Source organism: Phragmites australis, chromosome 10 (genome assembly GCF_958298935.1).
Source record: "Phragmites australis chromosome 10, lpPhrAust1.1, whole genome shotgun sequence".
In the NCBI taxonomy this organism is placed as follows: Eukaryota; Viridiplantae; Streptophyta; class Magnoliopsida; order Poales; family Poaceae; genus Phragmites; species Phragmites australis.
The window spans coordinates 1,157,812-1,185,283 of record NC_084930.1 but is presented as its reverse complement, the minus strand read 5'-3'; the positions used below and the strand labels follow the sequence as shown (position 1 = coordinate 1,185,283).

At 42.7% G+C, this 27,472-nt stretch overlaps 3 protein-coding genes across 4 annotated transcripts; 1 reads left to right on the top strand and 2 right to left on the bottom strand.

Annotated features, from left to right (window-relative positions):
* Positions 1–5,748: 5,748 nt before the first annotated feature.
* Positions 5,749–10,019, top strand: LOC133931212 (catalase isozyme B). Its single transcript, XM_062378049.1, has 8 exons — positions 5,749–6,015; positions 6,131–6,227; positions 7,137–7,414; positions 8,065–8,841; positions 9,000–9,089; positions 9,332–9,399; positions 9,495–9,588; positions 9,706–10,019. Exons 1-8 carry the CDS (start codon positions 6,001–6,003, stop codon positions 9,763–9,765), a joined length of 1,479 nt encoding a protein of 492 aa, XP_062234033.1. The 5' UTR covers positions 5,749–6,000; the 3' UTR covers positions 9,766–10,019.
* Positions 10,020–13,329: 3,310 nt separating this feature from the next.
* On the bottom strand, positions 13,330–16,394 carry LOC133883687 (probable galacturonosyltransferase 3). Its single transcript, XM_062323069.1, has 8 exons — positions 16,137–16,394; positions 15,945–16,009; positions 15,816–15,861; positions 15,593–15,727; positions 15,377–15,487; positions 14,900–15,234; positions 13,830–14,802; positions 13,330–13,679 (listed from the first exon to the last, which is right to left on the bottom strand). Exons 1-8 carry the CDS (start codon positions 16,266–16,268, stop codon positions 13,401–13,403), a joined length of 2,076 nt encoding a protein of 691 aa, XP_062179053.1. The 5' UTR covers positions 16,269–16,394; the 3' UTR covers positions 13,330–13,400.
* Positions 16,395–17,458: 1,064 nt separating this feature from the next.
* LOC133883568 (probable serine/threonine-protein kinase PIX13) lies at positions 17,459–21,069 on the bottom strand. Of its 2 annotated transcripts, none has more exons than XM_062322919.1 (6): positions 20,711–21,069; positions 19,723–20,072; positions 19,004–19,139; positions 18,461–18,603; positions 18,226–18,373; positions 17,459–18,120 (listed from the first exon to the last, which is right to left on the bottom strand). In XM_062322919.1, the coding sequence occupies exons 1-6, from the start codon at positions 20,778–20,780 to the stop codon at positions 17,714–17,716; spliced, it is 1,254 nt and encodes a 417-aa protein (XP_062178903.1). In that variant the 5' UTR covers positions 20,781–21,069; the 3' UTR covers positions 17,459–17,713. The 2 variants fall into 2 exon arrangements, with proteins under 2 accessions (XP_062178903.1, XP_062178904.1); XM_062322920.1 differs by having other exon boundaries at positions 18,250–18,373; positions 20,711–21,067.
* Positions 21,070–27,472: the final 6,403 nt, after the last annotated feature.

Below are 27,472 nucleotides of genomic sequence, written 5' to 3'. Positions count from 1 at the left end.
GTCAGCTGAAGAGTCAATGTCAAACACCTCAAGCCAGCCGGTACGCTCCAGTCTTTACCCATTCTCTCCTGAAAGTGGGAGGAAATCGACATGGATTTCATTGCCGGATTATCGAGGACTTCTCAAGGTTATGACTCGATTTGAGTCATTGTGGACCGATATAAAGTCTGCTCATTTCCTTCCTATCAAAACCACGTATTCGGTCGAGCAATATGCGGAGTTATATCTCACTCGGATTGTTTGCCTTCATGGGATTCTGAAGAAGATCATTTCTGATCGTGGCACTCAATTCACTTCTCATTTCTGGAGGAGCCTCTATGAAGCTATGGGAACCGAGCTCTTTTCACAGTACTGCATACCACCCATAGACCGATGGTCAGACTGAACAGGTGAACCAAATTCTAGAAGACATATGGGAAGAAGTGGGAAATCTGCTTGTCGTTCGCCGAGTTCTCATATAGCAATAGCTATCAATCAAGTATTGAGATGTCACCGTTAGAAGCTCTTTATGGCTGAAGATGCCGAACATCCCTGAATTGGTCCGAATTCGGTGAAAAAGCTTTTCTAGGCCCGGATTTGGTCAAAGAGACAGAAGAGCATGTTCTGACAGTTCGTAAGTGTCTCCTCACGGCACAATCATTACAAAAGAACTATGTGGATCGTCGCCATCGAGATCTTGAATTCGCCAATGGAGACTTCGTGTATCTCAAGGTGTCTCCATTCAAAGGGGTTCGTCACTTTCAAGTCAGAGGGAAGCTAGCGCCTCATTAGGTGGGACCATTCCGAATTGTTGCCCTGGGTGGAGAGGTAGTATATCATTTGGACTTTCCTCCGTCCCTCTCCGCCGTTCACAATGCCTTCCACGTATCGCAACTGAAGAAATGTCTTTGGATCCCAACCGAAGTCATTGAAGTGGCAAACCAAGAGTTGCAACTGGATCTTACATATTGTGAGCGACCAATCCGGATATTAGATGAAGTAGAATGCAAAACTCGGCGTCATTCTATCAAGTTTGTGAAAGTCCAGTGGAGCAACCACACCGAGGACGAAGCGACTTGGGAGTGTGAGGACAAGATCCGCTCTGAGTATCCTGAGCTTTTTGAAAACTTGTAATTACGTGCACATTAGAACATCTCACGTGTCTATGTTCATCACTATCACCTTCTCCCAAGGATTTTCGAATCTTGGGATGAGATTCTTTTTTAAGGGGGGAGGTTTGTCACGTCCCAAATTTCGTAATTGCATGATTAAACTTAATCATGCATCATTAGCACCATAATTAGTTTCGAGGTAAATTATTTAGGCACACTAGAGCACTTTGTTCTGAGTCATTTGGATGAGAGAAAGAAATTTGAGAGAGAAAAGAATGTGATTCGCAGTTGAAATGGACTTTTTCTCTAACATGTGGGACCCACCACCTGACCCCACACCTCACTCTCTCTCTCTCTCTCACGTGCAGCCACTTGCTCCCACCCTCACTCCCATGCTCAACCGGCCAAAGAAGCAAAGGGGCAGCTCCCCTCTCCCTCTCTCTCAAGCACTCTCTCCTTCTCCCTCAAAATCCCACCTCAAGAGGAGGAATCGAGGTGCGCACGTGGTGTCTACACAATCACTAGCTCGTAAGCTATCCATCCCTCCAATTCATTTTCGTTTTCCCGAAGGATTCAAGTTGGTTTTGATGTCTTTTGGTGTTCATAGTTGAAGCATAAGAAGCACCAATGTTCTTTCTCTTCCCGAACTTTCTTCCTTCAACTGACGGTCCCCAAGCTCAACAAACCATTTTGGGTGAGTCAACTAGGCATCCATGGTAAGAATCTGTATTTTGGTTGGATATATTTCGAATTTGGAGTTAGGGTTATGAAGTTCATGAGTTCTTGAGGTTTTGTACTAAATTAAAGGATTTGGGAAGATTTGAGTTAGGAATCGTGTTGCTAGGTTGATGAGTGAATTCTATAATCTCTAAACTATCTCAAACATGTTTCCCTTTAGAATGGAGAAGCTCACAAATCAAATTAGCCATTTTCCCCCGCGAAGAACAGCTGTTCTGGAAAGTCCGGAGACTCCGGATAATTTTCCAGAGACTCCGCAGTCTGGAGACTCCACAAAAATTCACAGATACTCTGAAAAAATGCGGAGGCTCCGTAGTTACTGTTCATTAGACGATGTGAGGTTTGCAAAATTCATAATAAATTCTCTGTAGCTTCAAAAATTATGAAACTAGCTTTGTTGGTTTCATAATAACCTCTTATACCTATTAAAAATGTCTCCAGATGTTGAATAATTAATTAATATTTTGGGATAAATTAATTAGGTTAAGACTTCATCAATTCACCGTTAATTCTTTATAAGTCCAAAATTGGTGAATCTAATTTTGCTAGTCTTCTTATGACTTGTTCTAACTAGGAAAAATATTCATGTATTATAAAGCATAATTTCATGGCTTTTATTCATATGCATACGGTTGCATATATTGTTGCATTTCATTCATGCTCATCATTGCACGTGTTCTTGTTTAGTGAGCGAAGAACCAGCGAGTGACCCGGTTGTGGTTAAAGGCGACACCAACCTCCCGGAGTTCTGTAAGTATCGTGCGGGGAGTATTAGACAATCGTCAGAGCAACAAGGCAAGCAACTAAGCATATTGCACCTTTTGTTCAATTGAATAAGTCTAAAATTGATGAACTATGCTTATGTATGTTTGCATATGTCGAGTCGAGATCGGGTACAAATGGGGAGATCCTATGTTGAATGCATTACTTCTACCTTGATTTGTTGTTCATACTTTCTTTGTTGCCTTGAGTATATTGCTTATGTCTAGGTTACGAGTCAAATCAAAATGCTTAGCAATGTATAGGTCATTCGGTAGAAGTCGAGCAGTAAATTGTTTCATTGTTCGCGAGCATAGGTGATATTTACTTTCATAATGATCACAATGTTGGATATGGATTGATGATGGTTGGATGAGTGGTGAGTATGAGGCGAGATGTGGGCGGTGTTATTGGTGTTATCTGCTCCGGAGGAAAGTCCTGGGGCAGGCTGGGAGAGAAACCCGGACACCGTAGACCGCTTGCGTCGTTTAAGCACCGATCGTTGGTGTAGTTGGCTTTAGCACTTACCTTACTCACCACATGCCGATCTAATGGTAAGGCGAGCCGAATACCTCTGTAGCTATGATCATTTGGGCGTGAACATCAACTGTGTGAGCGGATGGGCTTGTAAGAGGTGCTAGTTTGCTCTGGGAGTAGTTCTAGTACCTCCGCGCAGAGCGATGCATGATCCAAATGGTTAGGGCTTATTGGAAAAGGTTGACATGAGTACCCCTTGTATGGACCTGTGTGGTCATGCAAGCCGTATGGTCCTCAAGTCGTGTGGGTCCAGGAGTATCCACTGCAAGGTGTAAAAATGTTTCGAAATGCCGCGCTCTCGGTCACGAGCATACTTCTATCCATTTGCATCGGTCGTTGAGTTTTTGCTTGTGGTTGATGGTTGGATATGTGGGAGAAGTTTTAGTTGGTCTTTGTTACATATATGTTTAATAGTTTGAGTTATTTATGTTCAGTTGGTTATGGTCGGGTAGAATTATGTTGTTATTGATTAAGTTAGTTGTTTATATCTATATGTCTAGGTTGTTTACCGCTTATGTTTAACTTAACCATGTGGTTTTTCGTTGCTAATAGCTTAATGAATAATCCTTAGAGTCAAACTATGTATGTGTGCTCTATATGATTTAAGCCTTGCGAGTGCCTGCGTTTTCAGGTGCTGCCGGTGAGGAAGAGCCGGTGTTTGGCTACTTCGTGCCTGCCGATCAGGGTGGTGGGTAAGAGTAGTTCATCCTACTCTCAGAGATCGTGCGTTTGGGGTGGAGCCTATGTGCATGTGGCTCCACTCTCTTTTGTTGTATAGGTTTATGTTTCCGCTGCGTAGATATTGTTGTATTTTGTTGTAAATTGGTGTAAATGGTTGCATGGCTAAAGATGTGTAATATAATGTAAATTGTTCGTTCTTTCTTAAGTTTTGTTGTGATATATATGTTGCAAAGGCATGTATTTTGATCTTTGGTACAAAGCACGTGCTGGGACTATCGGGATGATATTCTAGTTAATTATCAATGTTATGATTATGAATAATGATCCTTCTAATAATTAGTTAGAATATTATCTAAACGGTTCCTCGTATATACATACTAGTTCATTAGCTTATGCTTTTGCATGGGTTAGTCGTTCTCATTTATAGTTTTTCCTTTCCGCATTGCACCTCCGCGTGAGTTCGACGTGTGTATCATTGAAACATTAGTTTGGGCTATGTCAGCTCTCAGCTGCAGTCTATCTATCGCGATTTCATGAATCCACATTTTGGCTTCCCAATTTTATTCTTAACGGTTGCAGTTGTAAACACAACTTTTTGGCTCTACATGTTAAGTTGAAACCCTAGTTCTTATTGCACCACTCTCTTTGAATTTTATTAAGAATTAGAATTCCATCTCATAGATTGCATTGCAATGGCATGAACAGGCACTTCGGCTAGCACTACAGTGCTCGTGATGCCGGATGTCATCTAGAATAAAACTATCGATATATATACATACACACACATGTGTGTGTTATAATATTTTGGTCAAAATATAATAAATTAATTTATACTAGAAAGTTACATAATTCTTATTTAATATTAAAGAAACCTCTTTCTTGATTACTAAACCTAGAAATCTATACGCTCGCTCCCTCCTAATCTCATTGGTAGCCTGGTGCAACCATAGTGGTATCCATGGCTATATTCATGTATGATGGTGGCCCCAATGATATATTATACTTTGAGTTTGATTTTTCATAATGGTGAAGATGTGTAATTTACATACATATATAGGGGTATTTTGGGTTATTTTTTCCTAATGGCATACATGGGTAATTTCAAAGCTGATTTATGGGATATTTTAGGTCATTATTTTATAATAGTATATGTGGGTAATTTAGAAGCAAGTTAGATTCAATGGTCGTTGTTCTTAGTCTACTAAATCGATGGTCAGATGCTTTGTTTTTTGTTAGAATTTTTAGAATTTATCTTTTTTCTTAGTGCGTCTCATCTAGGATCACCGTAGAGCTTTTAAAGAGCATCTAATTAGTAAATATAAAGATAAATATTCAACGTAAGTTTTAAATCCGTGAAACAACATGGTAGCACAGCATAATGACAGATCTAGCCGTGAAGATGAGTGGAGATGGGTCTAGAAGAATACGAGGGTTGTTGTTTGGGAAGAGAAACTGAGGGGTGAAGATGAGCTGTGAACGGTTGGATCGAGATTCAACGGCCAAGAGACGTCTGGGAGAAATTGAGAAAAAGAGCAGTTGCTTCAAATTGTATCTAATTTTCTAAAGCTCAATCCACGCCACATGCGACGATCGACCGTGACTCGGCGTGGATCGGATAAAGTTGATTCAATCTAATCTATCTAGTTTATTTAATCGAGAATGCGATGCCGATCGTTATCTCAAGCTAAGCTAGCTAATCCAGAACTTAAAGAGAAAAAGAACACGACGGGGTCCCATGTCACGATCGATCAGCCTAGGTAGGTACACGTCGTATGAACAGAAGAGATCCGGCTGATGGATGGTCGATTTCTCACCGACTTCGCCGGTACAAGGAGCCAAGGAGGCCACCAATGCCATCTCTATCTCATCATCGTTCGCCATCAGCAGCCGCCGCGCCGCCCTGCAGCAGGAAGGAGGAGTACTCCGTGACAAGCACGCACACCAAAGTGACCAAACGTAGCAGGTGCCCTCTCTCTGCAGGTCCGTCCACGTGGAGGGGGAGGCGCGAAGCGAAACGAGAGCGAGCAGAGCACGAAACCCTCGGCTCCTCCTCCCCCCGCCCGACTCGACTCCCCATAAATTAACTTCTCTCTCCCCACTCCTTATCGCCAACCAGCATTGCTTCTTCCCCCAAGTAAACGAACCCCAGAGGGAAGAGGCCTCCTCCCCAATCCCGCCGCGATCCCAGCCAGCCATGGATCCATACAAGGTGCCTTTTTTCTTCATCGATTTTACCCTCTTAGATCGTTAATTTGGTGTCTTTTCCCTCCTTGATGCGCCCATCTGACTCGATTTGTGCCCCCCTTTTTCGCCCCTTCTTGCAGCACCGGCCGTCGAGTGGCAACAACTCCAGCTTCTGGACCACCAACTCGGGCGCCCCCGTCTGGAACAACAACTCCGCGCTCACCGTCGGAGAGCGAGGTCAGGACCAAAACTCCATCTGTCGGTGGTGACTTGTTTTGTCTGTGATCTCGATTTCTCTTTCTTCTCTTTACACCAACTCTAGCTAGCATACGTGCTTGATGTATGTGAGCTAAGATCGTTCTGCCGTGGTGATCTGTGCTAGCCCTTGGGAACTAGAGGCTTCTTGGTTGTTTTTTGTTGTGATCTCTGGGCCTGTGGACTGTCGAAGCTTGGCTCACAACAGTCTGCCTTGCTATTCTTTGGTGACCCAAAGTTTTCATTTTTATATGCTTTTCAGCGATTCCCTACGAGTAATTCACCTCTGCTAGAAGTAGGCCAGTGAATTTAGTTGTGATTTTTGTTGTGCTGTCTAAAGGTTACATTTTTTTTTTATCAACTGTAAGGTGAAAATAAACCTTATGTCTCAAACTTTTGTCCTGATATTTTCGCCAGCCACTGTCATACCATTAAGTCTTAAGGGAAAAGAACATAACAAATACAACATGTCACCATCAATTCATAGTGATTATCTAAGGTGAGGGGCACTTTCAGGATAGTGGAGTGAGTGATCACCATAGTTCATTGTGGCATGATAGATTTACTTTTGACGATAATCTGGCGTAGGATTGAATTTACTACAAGAAAAGCTAAAGGTTCGTTCTTCACCTCTTATGTGTTCAACATTGCCTAGACTCGCTTACTCAGTAGGATCTTTCCTTTTTCCTTACTGCTGGCCCCTCCGCAAATAAAAAAAGGCCCTGACTTCAAAAGTGCTTAGAAGTTTTTGGTTGTTCTGAATGTCATGGTTGTTCTGACATTTTTATATGTTTCCAGCGATGATGTCAGAAAAAGGATAATGTTTTCTTTTAGGAGTTCGTCAATACGTATCATGGCTGATTTATGGCTTGATGTTTTCTTCATTGGCAGGACCTATCCTCCTCGAGGACTATCATCTGATTGAAAAGCTTGCTCAGTTTGACAGGGAGCGTATCCCTGAACGTGTTGTTCATGCACGGGGAGCCAGTGCCAAGGGTTTCTTTGAGGTGACTCATGATGTTTCTCACCTTACATGTGCTGATTTTCTCCGGGCTCCTGGGGTCCAGACCCCAGTTATTGTTCGGTTCTCTACAGTTGTGCATGAACGTGGAAGCCCTGAGACCTTGAGGGATCCACGTGGTTTTGCTGTAAAGTTCTACACTAGAGAGGTACTGACGATACATCTTAACTAGTTTCTCAGAAAAAGACTTAACTGTTTTGCTTGTTGTTATGCTTTGAATATGAGCTTTCTTTCAAAACAGCTGCAAGTTCTATGACATCTTGGCTACTATTTTTATGTCAATATGTCGTATTGATTCATCAAAGACTGTAATATCAAATATTTTGCTGATTTCAACTATTGCATTAGAATTATGGTGACTTCAATTGTGTTTTAGCCCCGTAGATAAGTCCTTTGTCACGGGCCTTTATACAGATGAAACGATTGCTGGATCCTTTTGCTAATTGGAATGTATAATTGTTTATCTCAGTTATTGGCCTATGAAATTGACTGTTTACCTTGTCATGATGAGCTTCTTCTATGCAGACAATTGCTGCTGACCTATTGTGAGACATATAAGTTTCCTTTGGTTAAAAGAACAACACACTACGGTTTCATAATTCGTACATGGATAATCATAAATCTTCTCAGGAAAAAAAGGAGCAATCACAAATATTTCATTACTGAATTTATCTATGCTCAGTTTCACCTAGAGATTTGCCATGCTTTTTATTACTTTCTCCCAGTTGTTGATGCCTTATATCGACCTTTTTATATCCAAGGGATAGTATCTAATGATTTTCGTCATGCCTTTTTCAGGGTAACTTTGACCTTGTGGGTAACAACATGCCTGTGTTTTTCATCCGAGATGGGATGAAATTCCCTGACATGGTCCATGCTTTCAAACCAAATCCAAAGACTAATTTGCAGGAGAACTGGAGAATAGTGGATTTCTTCTCACACCACCCAGAGAGCCTACACATGTTCACCTTCCTCTTTGATGATGTTGGTATCCCACTCAACTACAGGCACATGGAGGGTTTTGGTGTCAACACATACACCTTGATCAACAGGGATGGAAAGCCTCACCTTGTCAAATTCCATTGGAAGCCTACTTGTGGTGTGAAATGCTTGTTGGATGATGAAGCTGTGACTGTAGGAGGCACCTGCCACAGCCATGCCACAAAGGATCTATATGATTCTATTGCAGCTGGGAATTACCCAGAATGGAAGCTTTACATCCAAACCATTGATCCTGACCATGAGGATAAATTTGATTTTGACCCACTTGATGTCACCAAGACCTGGCCAGAGGATATCATCCCGCTGCAGCCCGTTGGAAGGATGGTCCTGAACAAGAACATTGACAACTTCTTTGCAGAAAATGAACAGATTGCTTTCTGCCCAGCAATTATTGTCCCTGGAATCCACTATTCTGATGATAAGCTGCTCCAGACGAGAATTTTCTCCTATGCTGATACCCAAAGGCACCGTCTTGGTCCGAATTATTTGATGCTTCCTGTGAATGCACCAAAATGTGCTCACCACAACAACCACCATGATGGCTTCATGAACTTCATGCACAGGGATGAGGAGGTACTGTCTTCTTTTAGAGTTTTAGCCTCCTTCAGCATGCAAGTCTGTTAGGATGCATCTTATGTTGGACTGTCGGTCCATTATGCAGTGTTTCTTTCTATTGACATAAATTAAATGGAATTCCCCTTGCATTTATATCTGTTTGCTTTGTTTCGCAGGTCAACTACTTCCCTTCAAGGTTTGATCCTGCCCGTCACTCTGAGAAGGTCCCTATTCCTCCCCGTGTCCTGACAGGCTGCCGTGAGAAGGTGTGTAACTTCATATACTTGAATTTTGTTGGTACCTTTTTTATCCCACTATGCTGTGGTGATTGTGGACCACGATTAGAAAACTTGTTCTTGAGCCCTCCATTCTTTTTCCTTTTTCTTTTTATGTTTTTTTTTTCAATTACTAGCATAATGCTTGCAAATATGTAGTATAAATGGTGCCTTTCTGAAGTAAAATGTCAATCATGTGTTTGACACAAAATCTTGGTACTGTTGATTTGCAGTGCATTATTCAGAAGGAGAACAATTTCAAGCAGGCTGGTGAGAGATACCGATCCTTTGACCCTGCCAGGTTGGCCCCAGCTCTTTGATTTGTTTAGAAAAGTAGACGACTACAGCTATTTAAGCAATCTCACTAATTAAAACTGTTGTGGCATGGAAACAAAGGCAAGACCGGTTCATCCAGCGGTGGGTTGACGCACTCACAGATCCTCGTGTCACCCATGAACATCGTGGCATTTGGATCTCTTACTGGTCTCAGGTATATTTTCTTTTTGTTCTCAACAGCTTATCATTTTGGGCAACGAACCATGTACAATATTGTTATGTGCATCTAGAGCACTGTATCACACTGAAACTATATTAATCTGTGTTGCAGTGCGACGCTTCACTTGGTCAGAAGCTGGCGTCCAGGCTCAACCTGAAACCGAACATGTAGATGGGCAAGGAAGGAAACCGAGTGCAGAGCTCTCGTCCGTGCTGGATTCAATCAAACGAGTTGGACGGGACATGGCGTGAAATTCTCAGCATCGTTGTAACGATGAATGAATAAAGTATGGTAGTGATATACTGATGTAGCTGGTGAATGGAACTGTGAAATGTGAACCGGTGGCACATATCCTGGAACTCTTTCGTGGTGCGTCTCTGTAAGGAAGACATAATAATAAAAACAAATGCCGTGCATGAGCACTACTGTTGTTGTTGTCGTTGTCGTCGGCCGGAGAGCACCGGTGGTTGCATTGCGGCGGGGCCAATGGCTGCTCTCCGGTGCAAAAGAGACGCGTTGTTAATGAGTTTCCCTGTTGACTCTGAGAATTGAGAGAACATGCAGAATCCAGCACGGACGAGAGCTCTGCACTCGGCTTCCTACACTGTGACGACGAGGCCGCCACTCTCTGCAGCGCCAGCCGTCCTCGCCGCTCGCGCGCTCTGACGCCGCCGGGACATCCGGTCGGAGCCGGACGCGCCTGCACGACCAAGCGAACCATGCATTTTATGTTCCCCTCTCCTACCTCATCATCTTCCTCCTCCCCGCATCCAGAGCTCCACTCCTCCGCTCAGAACGCGCATGTCTACTCCGGTGGCAACTGATGCGGGGTGGTCGGTATTTCAAATAACGACCACCCCGCCATGGAAACTTGTCTTTTTTGCTTTTCCATCTGCAGAATTTATTTGAGCGTGAATTTTGGCGGGATGATGCGCCTCGAACTCGGATCCAAACTTTAAAAATTTTGGTGCTATATTTGGATCATAGGAAGTGATTTGGTGGTGGTCGTTGTTCCCAATAACGACCACCCCCGTGAACATGTCTTTTCACTTGTCCCTCTCCCGAATGAATCTGAGTTCTATATTTTGCAGGATTATGCTTCGCTGATTCCCCCGTAGACATGGGGAGTTTTGGCAGAGCTCCTGCTGTTTAGATGATGCACCTGATTTCGGTTTTGGCTGGGTGTGTGATTAGCTGATCCATCTACCCCTGGATTTGGATAGCATTTTTGGGATTTTCGGCTTCTTCAGAAAATTATGCTCCACTCGGCCATTGTTGCATTCCAGTCACGGCCGACGGCGGCGCGCGGTGATCCTCGAAATGCAAGTGGAGGTCGTCTCTTTTCGGTTAAGTCGGTACCTGATCTGATCAACGTTGTCAGCATTGTTGATCGATAACGACATGCATCCTGCTGCTTGCAGATCCAGGATTCGTCAAAACTAGTGATCATATTCAGATCATCAATATTTTTTTAAATCTTTACTACTGTAAACATTTGAGCACGATGCAGCAGCGTCTGGCACCCCCCAAGAACATCATTTCTCTTTTTCACTTGTCCCTCTCTCAAATTCTTTTGCGTCTGAAATTTTGTGGGATGCTTGTGCATCATAACACCTATGTCTTACATTTCTTTTTCTTCTAGAATTTCTGGTGCAGATTTGGATCGTACGAAAATGATATGAAGGTGCCTGTACTACAATGGAATCCTCGGTGTTTTAGATAACGACCACCCCGTGAGCACTTGTCCTTTTCGCTGTGTCTACGAAGCTGAATGAAATAACAGGTAGGCAGATATGGCATCTTACGGCTGTGTATTATATTTCCCTTCATCTGGATACTATTCCTTTCTTTTTCTTTGTAAACTGACAATGACATGCACTTTGGATTCCGTTTACACTACCATATAGTCAAATCACTAGCAAACTTAGTTTGATCGACAAAACAATCCCGTGTACGCACTTTGGACAAATTAAGACTTGCACGAGCAATGGTATATATAACCATGCTAAGTTTTAATTTAGCTGTCGGCACTGTTCTGAGGTTTAAACAAATAATGTACAGTCATTCAGGATAATTCCTTAAGACATGACTGAAGAGAAGCCACACATGATACGATTAAGATAAAAAAAAAGAAAGATTGCAGAGCTCTAGCTGTAATGAAGCGTAGGATGATACACTATATATCATTCCTTTTTATTTTCCCCCCTATCAAGGACTCTGGATAGCTGCATGCTGCAATTCAGAGATCAACATACATTTGGTCCCAACATGTAAACGGCCGGCATGCAGATCCCCGCCGTGGTTTTCTTTTTCTTTTTCTTTTTTTTTTTTGTGGTCAAATAAGGCATCTTGCGGGTCCAGGATTTGCCAAACTCCGTATTACTAGAAACTGCCACAAGAATCACAAACCATGGGCGACGGTGGACTTTGGAGAAATAAAAGCATATTATAAATTCAAGCAAGGAAGCAACTCAGCTCATACGTTTGAAACACTTGCTCATACTATTTGTATGCAACTCATTGAAGAACTTTATACATACCTGTTTACACTCCCAGATTGTTTCAATCAATTGTAGAATATCTATATTATCACCGAACAAAGTTGAACTCCGTCTCTCTTTCCAAAAATACATTTAATATCTTATTATTTATCTTTCATACTAGATGTCTAATATTTATCTTTCATATATTCTAAAAATACATTCAATCTTCTATTATTTATCTTTCGTATCTACACACTCAATATTTATCTTCCATATATTCACTGTCGGATTTCTATAGAGAGTGCACCGTCTTCCGCACTTTGCCTATCGTGCTGACTTTCTGGAGATGGTGCACCACCACCGCACGTCGCCACCATTGCCGTCTAACACGAAGGTCGCCTCCATCGTGCTATCTTTACACTAATATACTATGTGAGAATTATTTTTATCCCCTTACAAATCGATAATCACCTTAATCCTCCTCACAACATCGCTACAAATAGTCAACTCTGAACAATATGATCCTCCTCCACCATCCTATCCAAGTACTCACCATTCTCCTACCTTCTAAAATTATATGATCATGTTGTGAATTTTATATATACAAATCTCACTTTTATTATACTATATTCTTTTACTTCTTTAAATTGCTATATCATATCATGTATCTGAAACACATGTGCAGTTGCTAATACCGAGAAGAGCCTGAAGTATCAACTTATGGTGATGTGTACAGTCTCAGAATCACTTTGATGGAGATGTTTACAGGAAGGAGCCCCACAGACGATATGTTCAGAGAAGGGTTAAGCCTGCATTACTTTGCTGAGGCAGCTCTTCCGGACAAGGCCATGGAGATAGCAGATTCCAACATCTGGCTGCATAATGAAGCAAACAATATACATGCCAACGACACAAGAGCTATAACCAGAACCGAGGAATGTTTGGCTGCCATTATCCAGCTTGGTGTCCTATGCTCAAAGCAATTGCCCAGAGAGCGGCTTTCGACGAGCGATGCCGCTGAAGAGATGCGTGCTATTAGAGATGCATACCTCGGTACTCAGCGACTAAGTGATGCCAGATCGTAACAATCACTACCATATACTAACTATTTTTTTCTATATTTATCCTTGAAGTCATCAGTACATTTCCTTCTTTTCTGAGTGTGTTTGAGCAGCTTCAACCGGCTAGTCATATTTAACCGCTACTCTGCCAAACAAGATTATGAAGAATGAACTATGTTACATACCGCTACTCTGCCAAACTCCCTCCTATTGAATAACTTATGCTCCCAAAAGAAAAACTGGATGGCGTGATACACATATGTCATTGCTTGCTCGTGTAGCAATGCTGAACATGTGAGTTGTCAAGATCTACATATTTGGACCAGTAGGGCTTGTACTTGGAAATGGCAAGGTCCAGCCAGGGCTTGTAATTCCCGTTGTAATGAACCACTGCAGCACTATCGATCTCGGCAATGTCAACAGCTGGATCATACCCAAGGCCCAATACATGCCAGGTACGATTCAACGGGTATGTCAGGTTGTAGAAAGTAATTAGTCCTGGAGGCAATGTACCCAGCTTCCACAGCTTGCGGTCCTCATTCTGCAACAGGTCTTCTCTTAGTAAGTGAAAGAGCAAAATTAATTACAGGTTATGCTGTTTTAGCATGACTATCATAGACAGAAAATTCGTGGTGGGATAGATGTAGTTCAACAATAAAATTAACAGCAGTTTTCTTGTTCCACTACTTACCAAATCTTGCCAATAATGGTATATTCCAGTGATATTTCGCTTCTTCCACTCCTTCAGATCAAACATGTTCATTCCAAAAGCCCAGCCACAAGCATGCGGATCGAAGTTCTCTGAAATCTTTGGGTGTGAGAAGTTGAGATAAGTGTCAAAGCGGTGGAAACTCTCTTTGCAGGTTTCAACTGCACCATTTACCATCCCTTTAAGATCAACATCCCAAAGTGGTGTCAAATCCTTCTGTACAACAACATCATCATCGAGAAACAGTATCTTATCAAGCTTGGGGTGTATTTCTGGCATGTAGAACCTTAAATGGTTGAGCATAGACAAATATTTGGGGTTCCTGTACTTCAGATTCTCATTTCCATCAGAGAGTGATGATGGATCATGTGCTTTGAAGTAATATTCTTTGAGCCGAGCTGACTCAAGTTGACGTATAACAGAACAGTACGACGAATTGAGCCACTTGAAATTGTCTATGTTCTCTACATGGACAGTAGCCAAATGAGGAGGATGACTAATAAACCACATCTTCATAGCTGCAAAATTAAGCCTATCTGTGACAATGTGGAACACATGCTTCTCTGGTTCGTTAGCATTTGTCACAGTAGATCTGACCACTACTGAAGCTGCAAGAACATTATCAGAAAATATAGCATAGTGATAGAGTGACCGATCCTCAAGCTTTGCTTTATGTTCTTCTTCCTTCAAAGTAGAATCACGAAAATACTCCTTGATGACACCATCACGAAAATAATAATCAGTTGTCAGTTGCATATGTAGGCAGTGCAAGGGCATGGGGACCGTCTTTGCAGCATGCTGAACCAGGAATGTGTTCTGTTTCTTCACTGTATCGATATTTAGTTCCGTAGACTGCAGCATAACGCGCAATCTTCTTGATACTTCACCAGAGTTGTACAGAACATCTCTAGCTGAAGACAATGCATGCCCCATTGCTTTTGCTCTCTCTAAAGCACTGCAGAAATGAGGGGTGTCAAACAATTCATCCTTTAGCACCAAAGTGCAGAAGCAACTAAACTGAGTAATCTTTGGAAATGAAAAAAATGAAGTACCTCGGATCGAGTTCGTTATCCATGTGTGCATCCCCAATAGCTGTTTGGCTTTGTTTTATGAACTTCATGAGTGACGCATACAGGTCATGTTCCTTCTGGGAGCGTGCAATGGTGGCATATATCTTGGCCATTATTATCTGATCTTTCATGAGCCGAAGAGTAGAATCTGTATTGGTATGGTGGAACTCCAATCTCCATATGTTGTAGCTGCCTCTTACTTTATTATCAAAGTTTCTTGAGTTGTTTGTTGCCTCATTTCGCATTTCAAGTTCGACCTCCTTGTCCATCTGAAGCAACTCCTGAATCCGCTGCTCCTTTCTTTTACGCCGAAATACCTGCAGGAGAAATATTCATGTGCCAAATCCACTCAGATGGTGAAGAGTTAACACAGCAGGGAGCAAAACAAAAAAAGATCGCAACACAGGCTTGAACAACCATCCTTTTCTTTATCAGTATATAGGATGAAGAAAAATTTACCTGCCGCTTTAATTTAATCGGATCAATGCCTTTGGTTGCCAAGGTATCTACGCTTGAGAGATTGGTGGCTTCTGATCCGGTGGCTAGTAGAAGCTCTTCAGCAGCCTCTTGCTGTTGCAACAGTAGAAAAACACGTGAGCGCTATAAAATAAAACAACGTACTAACTTGTACACACAAATAACACATTTTGGTTCACAAAATACAGTTCCGGCTACCGGCTGGCTTTCTCTCGGCATCCAAGGGTTCTCCCAGATAGAGGATGACACAAATTCTCTGGCGGAAACTTTGAACAGCTTGATCCGGCCATCCTGGTCCGTGTACGCGATGGTCTTATCGGCATTGTCCGCATCCTGCCAAACAATCACAATGCACACTTGGTAACTTGGCAAGCAAGATGATTCAATTGTGCATCCCAAGCTGCCGAAGTTGGATAATAACCTGTAAATTGCCGCACCCAGGGCAGTTGTTGGGACCCTCGCGCTCGCTGAAAATCCAGAACCACAAGATAACAACAAAGTTAGAGCCTTTAAGCGCATAGGAATGAAGAGCGATAGGTACGGTTCTTACGTTTGGTGATCGGAGAAGAGCCATTGGTACACAGCCGATCTGGCGGAGGGCACATGGATCACGACCTGCGGAGCCGAAGCGGCAGGAACAATGAGAAGGAATGAATCCCTAGGGTTCGTGCGACGAACCTAACATTTCGCCATCGCGGGGAACAGTGAGGAGCGTGAAGCAACGGGATGGGTACCGACCAACCTGGACGGAGAGGAAGCATAGGAGGACGAGGAGGAGGGCCAGGAGGCCGGGCCTCCGCCGCTGGGGGAAGAGGCTTCTGGGGAAGGCCGCCGCGGCCGCCGACGAGGAGGCGGAGGCGGAGGAGGACGCCATGAAAGAAGGGGGAGTGGCCGAGTGGAGTGGCGTGGATGTGAATTTTCTTTTTTCCTTTTTTTTTTTATTTCGGTGGAGATGGATTTTTGGGGACGAGAGTTGGGTGGAGGTAGCAGGAAGAAGGGCGAATCTATCACAGCTGGAATGGAAGGAACATTGGTCGGGATTACGGGAATAAAAATGCTACGTGCACCCATGCAAAACGGGGATGATTATTGGTTATTCCATACCTCTTTTTTTTTCTGAGATCATTGGATGACTACAGCTAAGTTGGAGAAAAGGCCGCAGCTAAATTACAATTCTATGTACACTGAGGGCAGCAGTGGGAAGGCTGAATTTGCACCCAAAAAATAGCATAAACACATTCGGTTTTCTGAATTTAGACTCAGATTATTGATTTTTAGAGAGAAATATAGGGAGAATATTATGCTCTTCCTCTCAACTCGTGCACCCAATGATAAGCTAATTTGCAAAGGATCAATAGGTAATCCATATCTGTACCCAATGATCAGAAGGGGCAAATGATCAAGTACTCACTTGGCAATGCCTGCTTACTTTCCCTAACGTTATTAAACATGACATCAAATATAATCCTTATATGTACCCAATGAGCTTAGCAGAACACAAAGTAGAGATGGACTTGAAAGACACCTCCTTTGCCGACTAATGACATATGCAGGTAGGCTTAGTTCCAACCGAGCTACAACTTTTGACCCATCTTTTCTCTAGTGGTAATTGGAGGCCTAAACCCTACGGCATCAAATACTTTAAGTGTTTGAAATCATTTCTAAATTCCCCATTACCACTGCAAGTTATTACTTGTTAATGTTCTAGATTGGCTTTGTTAGTGGACATCCCACTAGAAACGAACCAAAAAGAATGGAAGAGAGCCACATTGCTTTGGACTATTAGATTAGTTTAAGCCACAACCAGGAGTAATTAATTGTAAGAGCGTGCAAGCAAGAATCCAACATCACTATCTCAGGATTTTCAGCAATTAGAATATTTTTATGAACAAAGATTGCTAAAATCTTTCTGATAATGATTCGAATTCAACTGTTTACTTTCTTCGCATCTGACCACAGAAATTCAGCACTTCTACAGAATCATGACCAACCAGGAAAAAAAAGGGCTGACGATGATTGAATGCTGTTCTGGCGCAATCCGACGCAATTCAGCTCACATAGTCCTTCAGTGGAAAAAATGGTTGAATTCATGCATTTGAGTATATGACAACTACCAAGTCTGTGGGTTTTTGCTATACTGTTACATTGATCATCATGATTGGCATAAACTTCGTCATGACAACAAAAATTGTGGTCTAACTTTACAGTATCCGCATCAAAATCAGTTCGTCCTGTGTATTCCATCTTAATACAAAGATGCGCAGTTGTCCCGCGTATTCGAAAAAAAAAAATCAGTTCATCCTATATCCTTATGATCATCTACCTGCCCCTGGAGTTCTTCCTAGTGCTGTCAATCCTCGGTGAATGCCCCAGGCCACGCGCCACCGAGGAGCTGTGCCTGGGTTCCCTCGTCCGGCTCTTCATCGACTCAATCTGCTCGAGAGCCTCCACGACTTCCTTCATTGACGGACGGCTCTTGGGGTCACCTTTCAGGCACTTGAGGGTGAGCTGAGCAGCGTGGAGGGCTCCTTTGGAATGGTACTGCCCCTCAAGCCGACTGTCCATGAGTTGGCTGAGCTTCCTCCGGTCAGCCAGTAATGGCTTAGCCCAGTTCACCAAGTTCACCTTCTCGCTGGGGCGGCTCGGGTCCAGCGCCCTCAGGCCAGAGAGCATCTCCAGCAGCACAACACCGAAGCCATACACATCGCTCTTCACATACAGGTGGCCTAGTTCATGAAAGTTGAATCAGTTAATACTTAGCACTATGAACAGATGTTCATTATGCTGCTTACGCTAATTGTCAAGCATAAGGGATAAACTGATATACATACCCCACAAAAAAATGATAGACATACCGGTAGAAACATACTCTGGAGCTGCATAGCCATAGGTTCCCATGACTCTTGTTGTCACATGAGACTCTCCACCGTCTGGACCATGCTTGGCCAATCCGAAATCCGAGAGCTTTGCATTGAAGTTCTGAACATGACATGGTTGCAGGCTGATTAGAATATTGTTCAGACAACAGACATCTGGTTTATTAATAATTCTGAAAAAAGTATATACCGAATCTAACAAGATGTTTGAAGCCTTGAAGTCCCTGTAAATGATTTGTCTTTCTGAGGAATGAAGGAAGGCAAGGCCACGAGCTGCACCGATGAGAATCTTCAGCCTGAGGCTCCAAGGCAGTGGCTTGCAAACTGCCCCTCCTGATAACGGTGAATAGTTAGCACTAAAGCTGAAGTAAATAGGAATATTCATCATAAAGTCCCTTGGTGGCCCAGAAATAGTAACAAGAAAAAAGTGGCGCCAAGTTTTGATCTAAAATTTTCAAGTTGACATGGTAAGAATAATTGAAGGCAGCAGCAGTAAGATATCGTCTAGTTCTGGACAATTAGGTTGATGCTGACATGTGACATCCTCCAAAAGTGCTCGTTAGTTGTATGGCACTATTGATTTTGGTACTTGATATATAATATCTAATGAAAATGATATTGTATTCACGGATTAAGCACCAAAACTTGCAAAGTTGGCATAAAGAGGGTGAAACGAATTGGCATAAAGAGAACTGTTCATCATTAGAAAAATGTCGTCTTCTAAAAGACTCACTTCGGAAGAGGTGGTTCTCCAAGCTCCCCTTTACCATGAACTCATAGACAAGTAGTAGCTCGTTGTCATCCATGCAATAGCCCAAGAGTTTGACAAGATTGGGGTGTGAAATCCTCCCGAGGAAATTCACTTCAGACTGCGTTGGAAACAAGCAATTCCTTTTGAGAGAGAAGCATAACAGCATATATATTACAGAAAATAGCACTACATACATCATCAGAAAAAAAAGGGAAGCTATGGCCTAAATCCAAAATCATTCTGTAAAAAAGCACTACTAGCTGAAAAGACCACAAATATAAAGTGTGCAACAATTATTGAGAGTACTGGATCATGCAGTAAAGCCAAACACCTAGAGTGTTCTGATCTAAATAAAATAGGGGAAAATAACTGTAGTCATAGTGATTCTTCAGGCTGAATCTTTATAAAAGCAGACCAACACAAGAGTTAAAAAACATAAAAATCAGTAAAAAGAATATTTACATGTTATAGTAAGAATTTGAAAAGGCCAGCAAGCTCTACTTTGCCACAAACATTCAAATGTGACAATTATAACATGAGCTAGTCCGCTGGTTTATTTTTATGATTTTTAATGGCTACTGAAATATTTGTAAGTATTCACTGATTCATTCCCCTAGTTTCCTGATTACAAGAATCACTATTAACACTGCTTAGCCCATGCAATTTATAGTGTAATGAAAAACCAGCAACTTGACAATTACCTGCCATTGCTCCATTCCCTGCACGCTCTCGGAGTTGAGCTTCTTGATAGCAACCACCACGCCGGAGCTACCGTTGGATGGATTCATGGTCTTCTCATCGACCCATCCCTTGTAAACCTTCCCGAATCCGCCCTCCCCAAGCACTGTCTCAGGCTTGAAATTCTTGGTGGCACTCTTCAGTTCCGCAAAGGTGAAGATTCTGAGATTTGGAGACTCAAAGATCTGGCCCTCTTGATAATCATCATCGGTGCTAACACCACTGACTGTGGATGGCATGAAGGTGCTGGTACTAATGGTTGACAGCTTCTCAGTGGTGGTGGAGCTACTAGTTCTCCTCGATGCAGATATTCCTGTATGGGCATTAGGTGATGTGAGGTCTTGAGTTGCATGGATAAACAATCAGAACTTTGTTATGCATATTAATTTGCCTTTGCATTTGGTGATGAGGTAACACAGCATATGGTGCAAGTGCAGAAGTCATGGACCAAGTGATTCAGGCCCGGATAAACTTTTCTAAGTTCTACAGAAAAGTCGTGCAATCAAATGAACTTGTTGGAAAAGCGGGATTTTAGTTGAAACTGCAAACACATCTTCAGTCGATACAGAGAGGGAGTATGTCGTGAATTAAGTGGCAGGATTATTACTAGACCGGTAGAAGAGAAATTTGCAGGAACAGAAAGAGGAAATGGCGGTATAATGTGAGTAAAAGGATTGAAAGAGGACAATTTGACGCACTGTACGCAATCAAATATTGTCACCCGCATGAGTGAGCGAGCAAAATATTAGGTGCAGGAAAAGATGCTTCTTGCACGAAGATACTCCAGTAATTATCAATGAATGGGCATGATCACTCTTAACAAAGAAAAATGATTTGTAATCGATTGTTAAACAGAAGGGTCCACTAAAAAGGAGGCCTCAGAAATTAACCCAAAGATTGAAATTTTACGAGAGGAGGAAACGGCGAGCGGTCTCTCCCCTTGGTGATTACCAGGAGCGGAGGACGATGCTCTGTTGCCCCCCTGGACGAAGGCATCGATGGCGCTGGCGCAGTTCCCCATGGGGGGAGCGAGAGGGAGACAGGGGCAGGCAGCCTCTCTCCCTCCCGTCTCCTCTCCTTTCCTCTCCTGTCCTGTGTAGGCAACTGAACTGAGGAGGGAACCGAGCCGATGGAGAAGAGAGAAGAAGAAGAGATTTGCAACTGCGGAGTGAGGGAGGAGAGGGAAAAGGGGCAGGGAACTGCAATGCAATGGGATGGGATGGAGGAGGAAGTTATCACTACTCGCTCTGTCGTTCACCACTACTATGACTGCAATCAACTGACTTGGAGTACTATTCCTCTTTTCCTTCCTAAAAGAAAATTAGAACAAAAGAAAAAGGGGAATCAGTTTCTGCCGAACTTAACGATTGTGTGTGTACATGCATATATGTTCTGTCAGTGGTCACTGACATGGGAGCTCTGTGTTGTTGTGAGCCCGACAGTCAGTGACCTGGGAAGACAGACATGTTGGGTTGCTTGCCGAGCGGCATCAGTTCGCGGGCAGGTTACTCTCTCTTGCTCTGGTCCGAAAATCAGAATGAATCTGGTGGGTAGAGTGGAGTCAACTGCAGTTTCCTTGTGATGGAGTAGTAGTCCGATCCTCTTGTACTACAGTCACATGAGAGTGCATATATATATTCGTCAGATTCCAAACAAGATGTGGATCATATCCAACCTAATTAATTTGCTCGTCAATTACTACAAGCTTGCGTGACTTTCACTCCATGCTATCATCATCAGCAACGGTAATTGCGACGAACTGTTTAAATAGTATTTTAATTAATTAGAATGGTCAATTATGATTATAATAATTAATTGGAATATTATTCTGATAGTCTCGGTACGTATTTTATGTTTAACATCGAAACACGTGTCTTTTTAACATATATCATCACAACAAAAACTTAAGAAAAACTGAATAATTAAATTGTATTACAAGTTCTTAAGTACTCAACAATTTACAACAAAAAATTAGAGAAACTATACCGCGGAAAAGTAATACCTATCAATACCAAAAGCTAGTTGAAGCCCTTAGGCTCCACACGAGTAGTCTGCACAACTCATTCCTACCACCTATATCGACGGACGTGAAGTAGCCAAACACGAGCTTCTCCTCACCGGTAAAATCTGCAAAGTAGCGTGAGTACGAAGGTACTCGTAAGACTTAATTCATAATAGATACATATAATAGCTTGACTTCAAAGATAATACATTGAGGTATTAGTAACGAATCGATCACATAGTTAAGTAAATTTCATAAGCGAAATACAACTTGACATACACATGTGAGTTTCTATACTTAACTAAAAGTATCTTTCTACCATGTAACCAACAACTTGAATATAAATGTAACTGGAACAATCTTATGTAATCAATTATCATTTCCAACCATCCCAACACACCATTCTATATCATACATCCCCAAATTCAGAAACTCTACGACCGATGCCAATAGACAGAAGCATGCTCATGACTGAGAGCGCGATAATTTGAATTGCTTTTACATCTTGCAGGGGTACTTCTTTACCTACATGACTCGAGAACCATACGGCTCACATGTCCATATTGGCTCACGTAAGGGGATACTCGTGTCAACCTTTTCCAATAAGCCCCAACCGTTTGATTATACGCTGATAGGTATGGAGGTCATCCAGAACTACTCTCGGAGCAAATTTGATACACTTACAAGCCTATTATACCCACAACACCATCAACTCGCATGCCAAAAGACCACATCTACAAAGTTATTTAGCTTATCGTTCCCATATATGACATATAGTAAGTACAGAAAGTGCTAAAGCCAACTGCACCAACAGATGGTGCTTAAATGATGCAAGCGATCTATGGCATCCGGGCTCCTCTCCCGGACTACACCAAGGAACTCATTCGGTGCAGAAGATACCCGTAGCACTGCTCACATCTTGCTTCATTCTCACATCTCATGTAACTCACATCACTGTCATTGTGTTTGTAAACAATAAGTAAGCCCTAAGCTCGCAAACAATGATTAAATCATTGCTCATCTTCTACTAAGGATCTATACATTTCTAAGTATTTTGAATAATTTGTAAGTTAGACATTAATGATGTTATCAAGGCTACAAGGATATAGATAATCAACAACTCAAGATAGAGGTAATGCAATTTATCAACATATGTTCTACCCATCTAAACCCAACAATAGACTCACTACTCATGCAAACATACATAACAGATCCAAAGTAGTAGGTTGAGTATGCTTAGATGCTTGTCTTGCTGCTCTAGCGGTTGTCTGATACTCCTAGCGCAACACTCACAGAACTCCAGTAGATCAACATCACCTTCATTTGCTTGGACCGTCGATGTAATTCTAAACGAAGCAAGAATGCATTAAAAAATAATCAAAAGATGGAAAAGTGTGTATATGATGCATGCTTGAAAATTAATAGAGCATCACGTTTCAAAAACATTTCCAACCACCAAATGATTAGGTTTCCGAAGTTTGAAACACTAGATAAGACAACCCAAGTGCATATAACATTAAGTGTCTACCGGTCAAATTGGTATTGAAGTGGTGGTCAGACCGTCAGCGTGCAGAAAGTTTTGGCTTCTAACGGTTAGACCGACGGTATATCGACGGTCAGACCACTGTCTGGTGGTCAGACCATAAGATCATGCCAGCGCCACTTTGTGAGGCCGCTAGAGAAGGCTCCGGCGAAACCTTCAACCATGAAAAGTATCAAAACGCTCTATGGAACTAGTGGAATGCTTCTAGGGTGGTTTGGATAACTTTCATCGAGCCAAACTTGGAAAACTCCACGGATAGGATCTAAGATAAGGTTGAACTTGTGTATTAAATGAAATGAGGACCGATTCGAGCACGGCAACGATGGAGAAATGGTAGGGGATGTCTCACCTTGGTGTAGGAAAGCTTTTTATTGAAAGGGATCAGTCTGGGGAAGCTCCGATTTGGAGATCGTGCTCCAGGGTGGTTTGAGGCTTGAGGTGGATGAACTCGCGTGGAAACTTTACCGATGACGAGGGTAAAGGGGATGAGCTCGAGGATGCCTTCGGGGAGCTCAAGGGAGTCCTCTCCGGTTGTCGTGGACATCGAGGTGATCTCTCTCTTGGTGTGTGTGAAGGAGTGAGTGAGAGTGAGAGTGAGAGTGTGAGTGAGAGAGAGTTGGCCGACTTCCTTAAGTGGAGCTAGCTCACGTGGCAAGTCTACGTGGCTGCCCCTTGGTGGTCAGACCGTGGGGGAATTCCGATCAGACCACGAGGACGATCTTATGCTGAAAACTTGATTTTATTACCTTTCTCTATTCTTTTTTATCACCAAGGCATCTAGGATTTTTTTGAAAGAGCTCTCAGCTATCTCCAAGTACTTTTAAAACATGTTTAAATTCAAGTTATGAAACGAATATATATAAACATAATATCATGATGCTTATAAATACTTTATCACGTGATTAGTATTTTGGGACGTGATAATAGTAAATATGATGGATCACATAGTAATTCATAACTAATGAACCTTTCTGTCAGTGTCAGTAAATCTGTTCTGCCAAGCGAACACATGCCATCACAACTCCCAAGTGAATCTCTTTTCTTAGTAAAATTTAAAAACGATATGTGCACGCTTGATTCTTATGCATGTACATATATTTTGCTCCTAAAAATATACACAATTGCTTGTGAGTTTAAACCAATTTGCTTTTCTAAAATTTGCTTGTAGTAAAATTATTCACAAATTGCTCTTATTTTTTTTTATTGAAAATATGTAGCAGCTAGATCTTATATTATCTTTGAATAGTTCTAATTTGTTTACAAAATTTGTTGAACACCCGATCTAAATTGCATTAACTTGTTTTTTAAATTGCTCATGGATCCTTTCTAATTTGCTTACGATTTTTCACAAAGTTACTTACATAACTGCAATTAAGATGTAGACGAACAAATGTATTATTTATTAAACGTTTCATCTATTTTTGCCACGCATTTAAGTGGATTACATATAAGTGTTGCAAGTTAGATGTATAAAAATCCAAAACTAGAATAAAATGTTCATGTTCAGACTTTAAAAAAAAAAAAATATTTGTGCATACCATAACTCTAAAGTATGCACGTGTAATTTTTAGATATATCTTTTTTATATATGTATATCTTGAAATGAAAGAATTGCTAAGTCAACCTCCGAGGTCTGTCTATGTGGACAGTAATTTTCGGCTTGGATTAAGACAAAGACGTCTGGTCTGAAGCAACGACTCCAGCTAGTAACTCAGCTCCACCATTAGTTATTAATCGCGCCACCGGCGGGAAAGGAGACCAAAACATGGATGCGATCGCCATCCATGTCATGTCGTGCTTGCCGTCCGGCCATTTCATTCAGAGGTTGTTGCTAGTATTCCACAGCACACCGACGAGGCGACGACTAAGGGACCAAGCCAAGCCCTGAGGATCTTAATTTGTTCTCTCTTTCGCAGTCGCCAAGGAGTAATTGTTCTCGCCTCTCTGACAGAGAAATTCTGATGGATCTACATGCAGTTGAGTTGCCATGCCGGGTACTGTATTTCTTTCCTGGACGGACTCCATGAATTGCTGCATGCAACCGTCAAGGATAGGATCCATCGACTTCAGCTTCCCCCTGCATCCATGGCATACTTTTTCCCTGTCCCTTTGCCTCGTGAAAATTCGACAGCTAGACAGAGTACGTAACAAGCTAGTCGACCAAAATTTCGAAGTAAATCCACCCTAGCTGTAACACCCGGTGACCACCATAAGCTCGGAGTTGCTATTAAAATTAGGCGAAAATTTTGGTGCAAACCCAACTGTGTGTGTAATTGTGCAAACCGCCGCTCTAGACCCTCGGATCCGTATCTAAAGGCGCCCCGCGAGCCCACCATCCCGCCGTGGATTTTTTTGCGGAAAGACCCCTACACAAGTTGAACTGTTCGCAATTTGGTCCCAAGTTTCAAGTTTGCCCGCCCGCAGCTGCAGCAAAATCGGAGGAGCGCCATCGGACCCCTCCTCCGTAGCTCCTCCGTCGGGCCCGTCTCACCATCGGACCCCTCCTCCCCGGCGCCCCCATCAGGCCCGTCTCCCCCTCGGCCCTCTCCTCCGCGGCGCCCCCGTCGGGCCCGTCTCCCCCTCGGCCCCTTCCTCCCGTGCGCGTCGGCCGCCGATGTGTCGGCGCCCATATCCATCAACACCGCCACCGCCTCCGCGTCGCTAGCTGCTCGGTCAGCCTCCTCACCTCTCCGCAGTCTCTCGCGGCCGCGGCGTGCAGCGGCGCCAACTGCTCGGCGTCGGGCACCGCAGCCTCGGGCTCGAGGAACGGCAGGCGGTGCGGCTGCTGGCGCAGGATGAGGCACACGGCCGCGATATTCCCAGCGTTGTAATGCTTGCTAGTGGGGAAATCAGTTTAATCGAGCTTGTGTAGTTGTTCACCGACGCTGCAGAGCATATCTGAAGCCGCAAGCCAGAGCAGCGTCTCTGAATCCACCACAAGCTAAAGCTCTGAATCCACCAGAGCAGCGTTGTACAAAGTGCTTGAGCCTAGCCAGAAAAAAATTGTAAATAGGAAGCTTGTTTCATCTCTACTGACCAGAAGCTTGTTCCATTCTTTTGGTTTCTGTTTGCTTGTCACAGTGTCAGAGCAGGAGCAATAGGATGTTTGTTTCATCTCTCATGTAATTTGGCATGGTGAAACTGAAACCGAGTGTTCAATGGAGTGGTTTGTACATTGCAACTTTTGCAGTGCATGAACACTGAGCAAAAAGGGTGAAAAAAATGCAGCCTCGATTTGTAAAGAGGAGAAAGCTGTACTTACATCAATGCTGCAATTCTGTTCATTGATTCAGAATTTGTAAATGCACTAATGCTGCAATTTGTAATCTGATTTGTAAAGAGGAGAAGCCTGTAAATACAGCCTCAGTTTGTAAAGAGAAGCAAGGAGGAGATGTATCAGTTTGACACAAAAGTTGTATCAGTTTGTATCAGTATGACAGGAAAGATGTATCAATTTGATTTTGGTAATGAATATAAAATCTGTTGTCCATTTGAGTGGCTCTGATTTTGTATGAATCAAGCAAGTGATCAGTTTACATGAATTGTTCTTGGAATAAGAAAGTTATGTTAAGTAATCAGATGCAAGGTTCTTTTGTTGGAGAACTAAAAAACAACCATGAATTGGAAAACTACCAGAACTGGAAGTGTGCTTTTTGAGACAGCTCAGAGATGCTCACAATTTCAGGATTAACCAACTGAACACAATCAACGCAATAATACATGAGCAGACTCACTCAAATTGACAATAGAATTTATATTGATTACCGATCGGTTTACAAACTGATCATTACACTGAATTGTACAAGCCAAACCAAAATTTACAAATTGAGCTTCTTTCTGCTCAAGTGCTTCTCAGTGTAGAATTTGTTGGATATGATCTCGGGCCCCCTCTCCTAACAAACTCTAACTGACGTCCGACAAAAGGGGGTCCCGTTTGACCTAGCGCCGTGATCGGTGGCGCAGCCGACTTACTATGGTTGCGGTCCCGTTCTGTGCTGCGCCTACATATATAGATGAGGGGGAGCCGGCACCTCACAAGGCAAGCCATCTTGTGAGGCCTTGTTCCCCCCAACATTCACACGTATTCCCGATCAACATTAGGGCGCCGCAGCAGAGCGAAGACCACAGCCGGCGCCACCATTGACAACATTTGCATCTACACCGACAC

Bases quoted from the DNA above. Each gene is read 5' to 3' on its own strand.
- LOC133883687 (XM_062323069.1), bottom strand. From the start codon at position 16,268: ATGGCGTCCTCCTCCGCCTCCGCCTCCTCGTCGGCGGCCGCGGCGGCC. The intron at 15,862-15,944 runs GTAAGAACCGTA...CTGGATTTTCAG, and splicing joins CTCTTCTCCGATCACCAAAC to CGAGCGCGAGGGTCCCAACA. The intron at 15,488-15,592 runs GTAGCCGGAACT...CTGTTGCAACAG, and splicing joins TGCCGAGAGAAAGCCAGCCG to CAAGAGGCTGCTGAAGAGCT.
- LOC133883568 (XM_062322919.1), bottom strand. From the start codon at position 20,780: ATGGGGAACTGCGCCAGCGCCATCGATGCCTTCGTCCAGGGGGGCAAC. The intron at 18,604-19,003 runs GTGAGTCTTTTA...CACCGTTATCAG, and splicing joins GGAGAACCACCTCTTCCGAA to GAGGGGCAGTTTGCAAGCCA. The intron at 18,374-18,460 runs GTATATACTTTT...TGTCATGTTCAG, and splicing joins CAAACATCTTGTTAGATTCG to AACTTCAATGCAAAGCTCTC.
- LOC133931212 (XM_062378049.1), top strand. The intron at 6,228-7,136 runs GTCAGGACCAAA...CTTCATTGGCAG, and splicing joins GCTCACCGTCGGAGAGCGAG to GACCTATCCTCCTCGAGGAC. The intron at 8,842-8,999 runs GTACTGTCTTCT...TTTGTTTCGCAG, and splicing joins TCATGCACAGGGATGAGGAG to GTCAACTACTTCCCTTCAAG.